This window comes from Hyperoodon ampullatus (assembly GCF_949752795.1).
Source record: "Hyperoodon ampullatus genome assembly, chromosome: 1".
NCBI lineage: Eukaryota > Metazoa > Chordata > Mammalia > Artiodactyla > Ziphiidae > Hyperoodon > Hyperoodon ampullatus.
Window position 1 is genome coordinate 182312312 of NC_136914.1, and position 12393 is coordinate 182324704.

Below are 12393 nucleotides of genomic sequence, written 5' to 3' on the forward strand. Positions count from 1 at the left end.
GGCAGGCCCTCCTTGCCCTGCTTATCTCCTCCTGAGGCTAACGTTCAACCTATATGACCCATCTCAGTCCCCCCCACCCGCCCCCAGGTGCTGTTCCTCTGGCTCCACCAGGCACTGCTGGATCCTTCCCAGACAGGCAGGCCAGAGGAGCATCAGCTCTCCCCAGCTGTGTCCCAGGCAGGGCCCACTTTGGTACCATTCTCTCCCATACTAACCTGGGTGTGCGTTGGAGTCACATGTTGAGTTTGGGCCCTTGCACAAGTACATCCAGCAACCTCCCAGACACCTCTGATTTAGAGAACTCCCACAGCACCGGGAGGGCTGAGGGCCGGGTGCGGCACTGCGGCGAGATGGCAGAGCCGACGTTTGGAGGAGCCCGGGCCGCCAGCCAGCTCTGCCACTCGCTGGCGATGGAAGCGAGTCTCCGAATTGCTCTGGCTTCTTCACTGGTGAAACGGGGATAATGAATAGCTCTGACTCATAGGGTGGCTGTGTGGACACAGGGAGGGTGTGACGGAGGACACACAGCACGCACGACGTCCACGAGTAGCAGCATCGCGATTATTCTCTGCTGGAATGGCCCGGCCAGAGCACTGTCTCTGCCTCAGCATTCCAGCTCCGTCATACCCTGGATGGAGCAAAACGGGGAAGTCTATGCCTCTGCCATCCAGGCCCCTCTGGGAATGAGGATACCTGAGTTCTCACTCATCTGGGGGTGTCCCTGCATTAACAAGCCCCCCTTTCTCACACAGGGACTTTTATTCTAAAAGAGGCCGGGAGAGAGTGCTGCTGATGGGACTGCAGGCACCTGAGGGCTCTCTAGGTGCCCTGAGTCGGAAGAGCAGAGGTCTGCCTCTCCGTGGATCCTCAGCACAGCCTCCTCGTAGCCTGGTTCTGCCACCTTCCTGAGGGCAGGCCCCTGGGGGCTTGGCCAATGCAACGGAGGGTCTTGAATGTGCTTTTCAACCCTGGTGAAAATTTGGCTGTTGGCCAGAACACCTAGGCTCCAGTGCCTGCAGGAGCTCTCTTAAGCAGGGCTCACGTTGGCTGTTCTCGAGATAGCCTGCGTGCCTCCCGCCTGCCCCACAGGTGGGGAGGCCACCCCAGGCATGTCCTTTTCATTGCAGGAGACATGACCGTCCAGTGCCACTACTGCACTCACTACTCCTCGGCCATCATTGTTGCCTCCTACCTGGTCCGGATGCCTCCCTTCACCCAGGCCTTCTGCTCTCTGCAGGTGAGCTTCCCCGCTCCCCTACACACACACACGCACACGCACACACACAAAGCTGTCTCCCAAAGATTAAGAGCTAGGCTTGGATGAGGCAGGGACCCCCGCTGCTAGAAATCCAGTCTTGAGCCAGCGATTCCCACTTGACCCTGGCTCCAGGATTCCGGGCCATCCAGCCGAGGCAAGCTGCTCTTCACAGGTAAACCTGCATGTCTGCCCAACAGTCTTGCAAACAGGCTCTAAAAAATAAGGAATGAGATATGAGGAAAAAAATACTTAACATAAATAGGTTTCAGTGGAAAAGGAAAAACAGGAAGCTTGATGACTTCCTTGAAGGTAGGTGGTCAAAACCTAGAAAAATAAGCACAAAGAAGGAAGAATGAAAAGAATATCACTTGTGACATCAGAATGCATAAAGCTATGCTAAGTACAAGGCTGAAGGCTTAAAAGTACAAACAAAATATTTTAATACTGAAGTGAACAGCTAAACTAGAGAAAGAAACTAACCAATTTGCCTACCCACAAACTAACTGACCATCATGCCAGCTTAGGGTTGCCAGATTTCACAAATAAAAATACAGGATGCCCAGGTAAATTTGAATTTCAGATAAACAATGATTTATACTAAAAAGTTATTTGTTGTTTATCTGAAATTCAAATTTACCTGGGCATCCTGTGTTTTGTCTGGCAGCCCAATACAAGGTGAAAGTCGGCGAGTCTGACCCTGAGTGGATGGCGGTGTCCAAGGCACATGGGATTGCTAGGACAGAGTCCCTCCTGGGAGGCTGATAAGTTTTTTTCTCTCTTCTCCCCTGACTGTATCACTGTAATCTTGCTTCAAGGTTATTCAGGGGCACAGGTTTTAACTAGGGAGAGCCGTTGGGTAGCCCAGCTGCCGACAGCTGGCTCAGGCAACTCCAAAGCGAGCACAGCACGGGGCCCAAGTTTAGGGCCTGTTTCGATTGAGGCCTTGCAAGGTTCCTGCGGAGAGGAAGGCATGACCACAGTGGGTTAACAGGCTGCTGAACTTGCAGGGACTCACTCTGACAGCCAAGCGTCACCAAAGGAAGAACATGAGTGTCCCAGGGATTGTGTATTTTGGTCTAACTTCACCAGCAAGGTCACTCCTTATGGTCACTCAGATGACCTTGACCCCAACACCAAAGGCCATTCTGGGTCAGCACTGAAGCCATCTCCTGAGCCCTGGGCAGGAACGGGTAGGCAAGGTCCAGGTGCTGTCTCTAATTAGGAGCAAAATCCCTCCCGTTTTCTGATTCTTGGTGCAGTCCTCTCTCTCCTTGAAGGCATTCTATAACCCCTGTCCCTGGAAATTCACTCAGAAATAACAAGTGTGCTTCCCCGGAGCCTTTCTCAGGCAACAAGCATTTTAAGTGAGTTTGGTTTGGAGAACAAACGGCCCCTGAGCTGTACCCCATGCCCGGAATCCCGTCCAGCTGTTCCTCATCAGTCCACAAGGAGTGACAATCCCGCTGACGATGATGGTGATGCCTCCCGTGATGGCTTCCTATCCAGGGAGTTCCGGTCGCTTTAAAAGTTTTCCCTTGCCCCTTCAGTCTCACGAATTATAGCCCCATCTCTACCTGTTACTAAGGTTCCTCTCTGTTACGAACAAGGAGGCAGACTGAAATAGAAACCGCGAACTGTGAGATTCACATCCCAGCTCTACCACTTAATAGACACAAAGTGTTCTGCACGTTATTTTACTCTGGAAATGAGGGTTAATTATACACATCTCACCGGGCCGTTGAAATTAAAGGAGGACATGTGGGTAAAGCCCCTAGCTCAGGGCTGATGCTGCGAAGGTGATCAGTCATTGTTCTTCCCTCCTTCCTCCCGCCATCAGTCAGATCTCTTCTGAGCAGGCTTGAACTGGTGCAAGCTGCTCCTCTTTGGTTTAAAGTAATTCAAGACAGTCTGGACTGCCTCAAAGCATTCCAAATGGCATGAGCCAGATGAAACAGGTGTGCTGCAAACCTACTGGGTTAAGGCCACTTTGAAGCTAGTCACAATGGGTTGGAGCTTTTCTTAGCCAGGTTGGTCCAATGGTGACCAGCCCAAACTGGTTTGAGATAGTTTAAGCTAGTGTGAGATGGTCAAAGGCACTTTTATCTTCTTTTATGTATCACAAATGCAGTCATATTAGCTTGAGTTCTTTTGACTACCTTGCTGAAGTCTGATGCGACTCCTGGTTTTTCTGGGTTCAAATCTATCAGTGGCACATTGGCTCATCTGAGTTGAAATCTCCACGGTGCTTCTGAATTGGTTTTGCCTTCCTACTTTTAACTGCCTCTTCTAGTGGGTCACAACTGGTCCAAGCCTTTGGAATGAGCAGAAGAACCAACCGTCTTCTGCTTTTCCCTTAGCATAAAAGATGAATTTTAGTCCCAGGGGAATGTGTACAACAGTTAAATCTGGGAGGAATGTGCTTGCCTCCCCTTTGGGAGTCCTGGGGCCTGTGCAGACCTCCTTAGGAACATTCTGGCATCTTCCTGGAGTCAGGCTTTTCCCTCCATTCCACTCTGCCTCCTCGGAGGCAGACTCGTTTCTTCTCAAGAGACCTTTGCTTCACCCCTGTGTGGTGACAAGGAAAGGAGCCTCACTACATTCTCAGCAGCCCAAGACTTCCAGCCCCCAACCCCAGCGTGGATCATGGGGTGGAGAAGACTAGGAAAGGTGGAGAGGTGCAGAAGCCAGGCAGCGAGGCCTTTCTCACTTATCTGAGAGCAGGGACGTGCGAATGTCCAGTATTTCCAGAGCTGGTGTACCTGTAAGAGTCAGCATAAGGAAGTGCATGCTCTTCCGTTCTGTGTTAAACAAACTCCGCCTCTTGGCTATTATGTGACTAATCCAGAGTGACATGCTCACTCCACGGCTCAGCTGGGATGGCTTTGGTGTGGAGAGATGGTGCCTGTGGGTTCACCCCGTGTGGTCTGAACGCGGGTACAGCCTTCTTTGGGCTGTGGCCTGTCCACAGGGCACGGTGCAGAGGGGCGTGGGCAGCCTAAGAATTGCAGTGTGACATATTCCAATTCCTAGGTATAAGGTTTCCTTTATTCTCTTCACGTTTAAACCTTATAAGGCTGGTCTTAGAATTGATGTCTACCCCTACTGTTGCTGTGTTTGTTTTTCTGCCTCAAATCTGTTATTACAATGATAGCCTCTTACAATCCAGAAAATGTGGTATACAGACAGTGTGACCTGAGCAGGTGGCACATGCAGGCAGTGTGACCCGGGCACAGGTCGGTTATGTGCTCTGTTATCCCCATCCCTTGGGGTGTGAGACCACTGTCTGCCGAGCTGGGGGCTTGCCTCCCAGGATGCTGTGATTCTCAGGAATCTCGCCTACTGGGAGCCAGTGTCTGTGAGCCTTCAGTCAGTTGAGCAACCGGAGGCCACACCAGGCTGGGGCCACGGCCCAGGCCCCTGTTTCCACCCTGGCAAGAGCACCAGTTGCTCTCAGGCCTGAGCTGGGACCCAGCCTAGGCGGGGCAGAGCAAGGCAGCCAGCGCCCCAGCGAGGGCACAGTTCCGCTGCTGCTGTGTTGAATAAGAAACTGAAATCAAGTGCTGTGTTAAGTCACAGCCCGTGTGAAGTCAGCTGTTACCAGCAGTGGGGAAGGGTTTTCTGCACCACTTGAGGTGAGACAGCTGGTTTTGTGTAAGACATATATGCCAACTGCAGAGAGAAGCAAGGGCCGTGGGCAGCACTTGGCCCACCACAGGCCATCCACTTAGGGGCTCCGTGGGTGCCAGCCCCGCATGGAGTTGTGTCCTTAATAAAGGTGTAACTGTTATTACACTGACTCAAGGGGGAGTGTTCGAAAAGGCACATGACAGAGTTGGCAGACCTGGCACAAAGTCCTGGCGCTAGAACTTTCTCACTGGTGGTGTTGAATACCCGAGCCTCTGTTCCTCCTCCTTTGACCCCTGACTCAGTGGGTGATGAGGGCTAAGTGAGACTCAGCGCTGAGATCCAGCATGAGAACTATTTGCTGTTGCCCTGCGCTCCATAGGTGTGCACGCTCCTCCCTTCAGCATAGGCAGCGCCTTTTTCAAAAGGCCACATCCTACAGGAAGGAAAGCTAACGGCTACTTGGGGTCAGCCCGCCCTCAGTGGAGAGAGAGCAAGACAGACAAGGCAGCTGAACTGGTGCATCAGCTTCCCAAATCCACGTCGGACCGGCAGCTCGCTGAGGGGGACGCCCGAGCCCGAGGAAGCCCGCACTGGCCCCTTTACTTCCTTGGTGGTGGTGTTGCCTCAAAACTGCCCTGAAGAACCTAGGGGTAAGATGGGAATAAAGACACAGACCTACTAGAGCATGGACTTGAGGATATGGGGAGGGGGAAGGGTAAGCTGGGACAAAGTGAGAGAGTGGCATGGACATATATACACTACCAAACGTAAAATAGATAGCTAGTGGGAAGCAGCCGCATAGCACAGGGAGATCAGCTCGGTGCTTTGTGACCACCTCGAGGGTTGAGATAGGGAGGGAGGGAGACGCAAGAGGGAGGAGATATGGGAACATATGTATATGTATAACTGATTCACTTTGTTATAAAGCAGAAACTAACACACCATTGTAAAGCAATTATACTCCAATAAAGATGTTAAAAAAAAAAAAAAAAAAACCTGCCCTGACGACCCAAAGGCTACTTCCCTCCTGTTCCGTCCCAGGACCCTGCCCCTCGTCACTTCCCCTCATACCTCCCTTCTACTTCTAATAACTTCCACATCCTTCTTTTTCTTCTTTTGAGCCCATAGTTACCTTCCCCATGCACGCTGAGATCAGGGCCGGCCAAGCCTAGGGTCGCTCCCGAGGTCCTGGTCTGCGAAGGGGAGGGAGGCAGCAGCCGGGCTCATTCGGTACCTCTTCCCGTGTGCCTGGCTCCAGCTGAGACATCACACACACGCACGCTCTCCCACACTCTCTCACTCACATGTGCACACTCTCACACACATTACAGTGTTCACACCCACAACAGTCATCCAAAGTTTGCAGAGGAGGGCATGGGACATTAAAGGGACTAAGAGACTTCCCGGAGTCCACGCTACCAGTGGCGCTGAAATGCCCTCCCAAGTCCTCTTGGTTTTAAAGCTATGATGCTCTCTGCTCGCCCTGCATGCTGCCTCTTTGATGGACAAGCGACAGCCGCTTAGGTCAACTGATGTACTGACGGGGTCCTGTAAGTGAATTATTTACGTGGGATACTTTTAAATTACTGGAAAGGATATGAGAAGGGGTCATCAGGCTGCTCATAAAACCAATCGCGTTATTTAGGTGCGGTGGTGGGTTGATTTGGGTCAGTCCCACTGAAGGAAGAATAGACTTTCTAGCACATGTTATCAAAACATCTGTGTTAAGTGTCCTGGGGCACATGCAGTTACTGGACTTCCTGTGGGTGTGGGTCAAGAACTGAATTTTTTTTTCAACATAGTTTCCCTCCCCTGTTGGAGAGGGGTTTAAGAGTGTTACCACTGAAATGCCTATCCAGGGACACAGGTGCACATAGACTCTGTGCCCTCGTGCAATAGGAATAACACCTTCAATATAGAAACTCCTTTCAAGGTGTTACTAGTTTTAATCAATGCACCATAATCCATGAACTTTACTCTGATTTTAACTCCTGTCAATGTTCAGCAACAGTCCTTGTTGGCCACTTCTTCCCTCATTATTTTGCTTTTAATTTTGATTCACCTCTTAGTAAAACTGAGCACCTCTTAAAGGATTTTGAGGAAAGATATCTAGGATTATATTATTTATGAGCCCTTCAATATTCAGAATATCTTTCTGGTGTCTTTACATACGAGTGATGTCAGCTGGGCGTAAAATCTGAAGACTGTTACCTTTTGCTTCAGAAACCTCCAGACTTAGCTGCCTTGTCTTTTGGCTTTAGTGTCACCTGGGAAAAGTCTTCTGCCAGTAAGAGGTAGCTCTTTTGTTGATAACAGTGGCCTTGCTACTACTTTTTTCGGTCTGTTTGGATACATGTAGGATTCATTATTCTTGATTTTCAAGAGTATCGGCGGAATCGATTTAGAAGCAGATCTTGGCCCAGTAATTCTCTCTGGTCACTTCGTTTCCAGCCAACCTCTAGACCTAGTTTTGTTGTTGCTTTATTTCGTTTCAGACTTTCCTTATGGAGATACTCTGTAAACCTCGATTGTGCTTCTCTGCCTCACTCCTTCTCTCCCTTTCTTTCTTCTATCATCTCTTCCTTTCCTCCTTCCTTCCCTTCCTGAGAATCAAGTCCTGGTGGGATTTCTTGCTGGCAGCCACCAGAGTTTGTGTCAACCCACAGACTTACAATACGAGTTACAAAGCAGCTCCACTTTTCCTTCCAGGGAATTTGGCATTTCTTTTGTATTGCAGAAGTGAGCAAACCCATTAATTTTGAAACAAATGTATGCAAATACATTTATTAATATAGGAAATAGGAAAATCAGTTATTGCTTCCTTTATAAATAATACAGGCTTAAGTTTTAAATATATTACTTTTGCTAAAATGTATTAGACAGCTGTGAAAAAAATAACATTTTTCTTTGTGGTAATATCTTTAACCAGGTTTGTAGCACTAACAATATTTCCTATGTATATATTATTTTTATTTAATACAGGTAATCTTTTTATTACCAAATCATATTGTTTCTCAGGAGATTACCATCAGCACTCATAAAAGCTGCAAAAGGAAAACAGGACGACGAGAAGGCATCAATCTCCCGCAGATGTAAGGCGAGGGCTGCAGATTAAATATGCAAAGCTCCTAATACATTTCAATGAGCGACTTGTTAGGGGCAGATTTATTTAGAATCACTTCCCCCTCATTTAGTTTCCATTTCTTTTTTTTTTTTTTTTTTTTTTTGCGGTACGTGGGCCTCTCACTGTTGTGGCCTCCCCCGTTGCGGAGCACAGGCTCCGGACGCGCAGGCTCAGCGGCCATGGCTCACGGGCCCAGCCGCTCCACGGCACGTGGGATCCTCCCGGACCAGGGCATGAACCCGTGTCCCCTGCATCGGCAGGCGGACTCTCAACAACTGCGCCACCAGGGAAGCCCTCCATTTCAATTTGAGTCTCATGGTGGGTGTCATCCCCTAATTTTAACCAAGAGCAAAGCCATCTTGGAGAAAAGCCACATCTTTAAGCTGACCAAGAACTGTGTTTGGTTGCAAACCCAGGGGTTACTGGGTTTCTTGGTGTCCCTGACCCTGTGCAGAGAATGACTCATGGGTTTCACTGGATCCTCACATCTGACTCAGAAAATTGACCAGCCTGCCAGGATGCCCCGGTGTGGCCTCCCTCAGGTGTGTGGCAGGTTCTTCCTTCTCAGAAAGAGCTGAGTCCCCTTGGCCACACATAGCAGGTCATATGCCCCAGGTCCAGGATTCCCCCCCAGTAACCGGCATAACGGCAAAGCATGCCCTTTGGAGTTGCATCCATGGGTTTTGAACTCAGCTCTGCCATTCATTTCTTTTGGAAAAATTATAAACTTTGAGAAGCCTCAGTGTTCTGGCCTGCCAAATGGAAATACCAATTCCTTCCTGATGCACCTTCTGTGAGGACAAAGAGAGAGCATCTCTGCGTGTGTAAAGTGCTAGCGTATTCTTTACCCTTCACCCGCTGCTGCCAATGGGAAATCTCGGGCCCCTGAAGATTGAAGGGAGCTGGTGGGGCAGAGGAGGGCGCTGGCATTCTGGGTTCTCTGCCTTTGTTCTTGGGGCCACATGTGCACTCTGCAGCGGGTGGCAGGAAGAAGGCAAGTTCTGGCTGTACAAGAAGGGCCCAGTTTCTATGGGGACAAGTGAACTATTGAATTCCAGGGAAGAGGTGTCCCTTGGGCATCCCTAAACCTAAGCAGACAGACCCATATCCCAGTTTCAGAAACTCTTTTCTGAAGTCCCTCTGCCCACAGCGTCTTCAGTTCTCCAACTGGCACCTCTCTGCCTCCTCCCAACCCTCAAGATCACCTGATGAATAAGGGTAGCGTCAACTGAAGAGATTTGACAATTCAGACGAGAGGAGCAGAGAATCCAAGGAAAGACTTTGCCTTAAGTCTAAATTGGTCCAATCCCAGTTGCCAAGCTCAGGACTGCATCGAGCCACCTGTGGAAATGGGCCTTGGAAACAAGGCTGGCCTTGGTGGGTGCTGCATGCAGCACCATATGCCTCCAGTTCTCCATCCTCAGACCTGTTCTTGCTTGTCAAGGCCGCTATGTTATATGCCGCCAGGGCTCTGACCTGACCTGCTTTCCTTGCAAGGTCTTGCCCTCTGCTCAGAACATTGACGTTTTCTCTGTCACTAGGCTTGCAGATTCACCAGGGGTCGACTTCTCCAGGAAATTTTCCCACACGTAGAATGTCTGACCCACTCCTTGTCCTATAGCTGGTCCTTTGTATCCTGTCTTTATGCCTGATTCAGAGCTGACCCTCGGCAAATGTGGGAGATGATCAGATGCATGACTGTGGTTTCCTGTCTCTGATCTGAACTCCAATTTTCAAACTGGGAAAACATTGCTCCCTTTATCACAGTGGATCATGCATCCTCCGTGGAAGCTCGTGTTGTAGGGTTCCAGAGAGTGGTTGAGGGAATAGATGCCTGAAGAAACCATCACACACGTGCATGGACTGACTCATGCATGTGTGTGTGTGGGTGAACGAAAGTTTCTAACGGTGAAACCCGTGCCTCGGGGACAGAGTGGATGAAGGGGGCCCACACTAGGGATGCCTGTGCACCCCGAGTTCTCACCGCATGCAGCTGATCATGTCGCCCCTTTTCTGCTTAGGGTGGAAGCTTTGATGTGGCAGATAGAATGTTCCACAGCATGAAGAAAGCATGGGAGTCAGCCTCCAGAGAGAACATGAGTGACGTTAGGGAGCTGACCCCGGAGTTCTTCTACCTGCCCGAGTTTCTGACCAACTGCAACGCCTTGGAGTTTGGTGAGTGGAGCCGGGGAGAGGCTGCAGGGGCCGGGCAGCTCGTGGGTCATGACATCAGTGTCTTTGCCGAGCAACTAAACACACAGGCCCTCACCAGACCGGTAACGGTGGGCAGATTGCCGTGAGGCCTCCACTGGGTGGCGGCACCTGACGAGGTGGGAGCTGAGGTAGGACATAGGCCCAGGGCTGCAGGACCACCAAGCCACGGTCCTACCCACGACCTCCTGCCTAGAGTCCCCAGGCCTCAGTCTGCAGTGAGGCAGCAAGCAGGGGGCAGGAGCCCTCGCTGATAGCCAGGCCTGGCCCTGCCCTGCTGTGTACCTCAGGCGAGCCCCGGCCCCTCTCCGCCCCATTTTCCTCCAAGTCCCACAAATGGGTTAGCCTGGGCCCTATGAGCAGGACCCAGAGATCCTGCACCTCCCAGAACAGACTGCTAGGGTGTCCATGGGCAGTGGTATGGGCACCCTTGGTGGTTCCTTCTCTTTCCTGCCCTCCAGGCCCCACTCCAGGGTGAGCCATGCTTTTTTACCTATTGCTTTAGAGGAGGGACAAAAATTTCAGGAAGCCCCAGTGGGCAGGCCCCCTGGTGACTACATGTACCTTGGGAGCCTCCACTGTAAACATCAGGGTGACTTGTGGAGGGGGTGTGTGGTCAGAACCCCCAGCAGGGCGTGCGGGATGGACTCACCCACCCTGAGGAGGGCACTCGTGAACCAGCGCCAGCAGACACCTGGTGCCCCAGAGCTCCCCTTCCTCAGGGCCCTCCTTCTTCCTCCAAACAGCACATGTGGGCCTACACCTTGAGCCAGACCAGGTGCGGGCCCAGGGGAGCACAAGTGAGGAGATCCAGCCCCTGACTCAAGCACCCACCTCTTGTGCAGTGGTCTGCAGACTGAATACCAGTGGAGCATTCAAAACATGTCCAGGCCCAGACCTGTCGAGTCTGAGCCTGTGGAACTTGGTGGCCTCGGGAGTGTTCAGATTCTCAGATGCTTCACGTGCATCAGGGATGAGAACCTGACAAATGTAAAGGGCAGTTCCCATAAGATGTGATGAGGTCCATGAAAGGAGTAAATCAGGGGCGGTGGAAGCTGAGAGGAGGGGTCCCAGCCGACCTGACGCGAGGGGGCCGCTGGAGGGAGGGCACTAGCCCTCCTTAGAGGTGGAGGCCGGCTCTCTGCCAAACGGGAGGTGCTCAGCAGCAGAAATCACCTGCACAACAGAGACCATGTGTCCTCAGGGAAGTCAGGAAACCAAGTGGCTATTAAGCACCTACTGCATTCAGGCACTTTTTGGACACTGAGGATTTAAGTTGGGTGTCCTGGGGCGGATTGCCCTGAAGGTACTTATATTCTGTGTGGGGACAGGGGTAGGAGATAGAAAGTATAGACAAAGAAATAAGCTAAATACTCTTCAATGCTGAGAAGTCCTACAAGGAAAGAAAGTAGGAAAATGGTGTGAGGTGACTTAGAGACCCTGTGTTACTGTGGTCCCCAGGAAGGTGCTGCCTGAGGAGGTGACAGGTGAGCTGAGACTGAATGATGAGAAGGGCCAGGCCAGTCCTGCAGGCCAGAGAGAGAGGACGTTTTCACCCCAGTTGCACCATGAGGGCTCTGGAGGGTTTCAGCAAGGCTATAGTTTGTGTTTACTGAGCAACCATCATATTCATGGAACTATTCTAAGCATGTTATGTGTATTTTCTCTTCTAATCCTTGTACCAGCCCGGGAGGTAATGGGTAGGAAAGTGACTCCCCAAGAGGTTAAGCAACTTGCTCAAGGTTGTGTGGCTAATGGGGAAGAGAGAGACTCGGGCTTGAAGCCAGGCTCCTCTTCTTGGTGTCTGTGGAAGGTCCCTCCGAAAACCTCCTATCTTAACTTTAAAGTGGAGAGAAAATGCATAAATTATAGAGTTGAGTGAAGAGTCAATAAGACAATGCGTGCCAAGCACCTAGCATAGTGCCCTGGCATAGCGGTAGGTGCTCAAAATACGATAGCTTTCATTGTTACTGCTATTACCTCCTTACTTAGCACCATGTAAAAAGCACCTGGATGAAAAGGCATAGACTAGAGGGGAGGAAGACACACAGACGATGATGACACAACAGTCATTTTATGCACGGGCACTACCTGGAAGCAAGTAGGGTCTTATGGAAGCCTGAAGGGGTGGAAGGCTTAGAACCCCAGTAGGAATATTCCAGGCAGAAAGGGT

The 12393-nt window shown here is 50.8% G+C and overlaps 1 protein-coding gene across 1 annotated transcript in view; it reads left to right on the plus strand.

The window, feature by feature from the left end:
* Nucleotides 1–12393, plus strand: part of WDFY4 (WDFY family member 4) — a gene marked incomplete at its 3' end in the record, with an annotated part of 258736 nt that overhangs the window by 225959 nt on the left and 20384 nt on the right. Inside the window, exons 50-51 of the mRNA XM_079708852.1 lie at nucleotides 1128–1237; nucleotides 10031–10184. Of these exons, the coding sequence (XP_079564978.1) occupies nucleotides 1128–1237; nucleotides 10031–10184 (264 nt within the window). The remainder of the gene's footprint in view (nucleotides 1–1127; nucleotides 1238–10030; nucleotides 10185–12393) is intronic.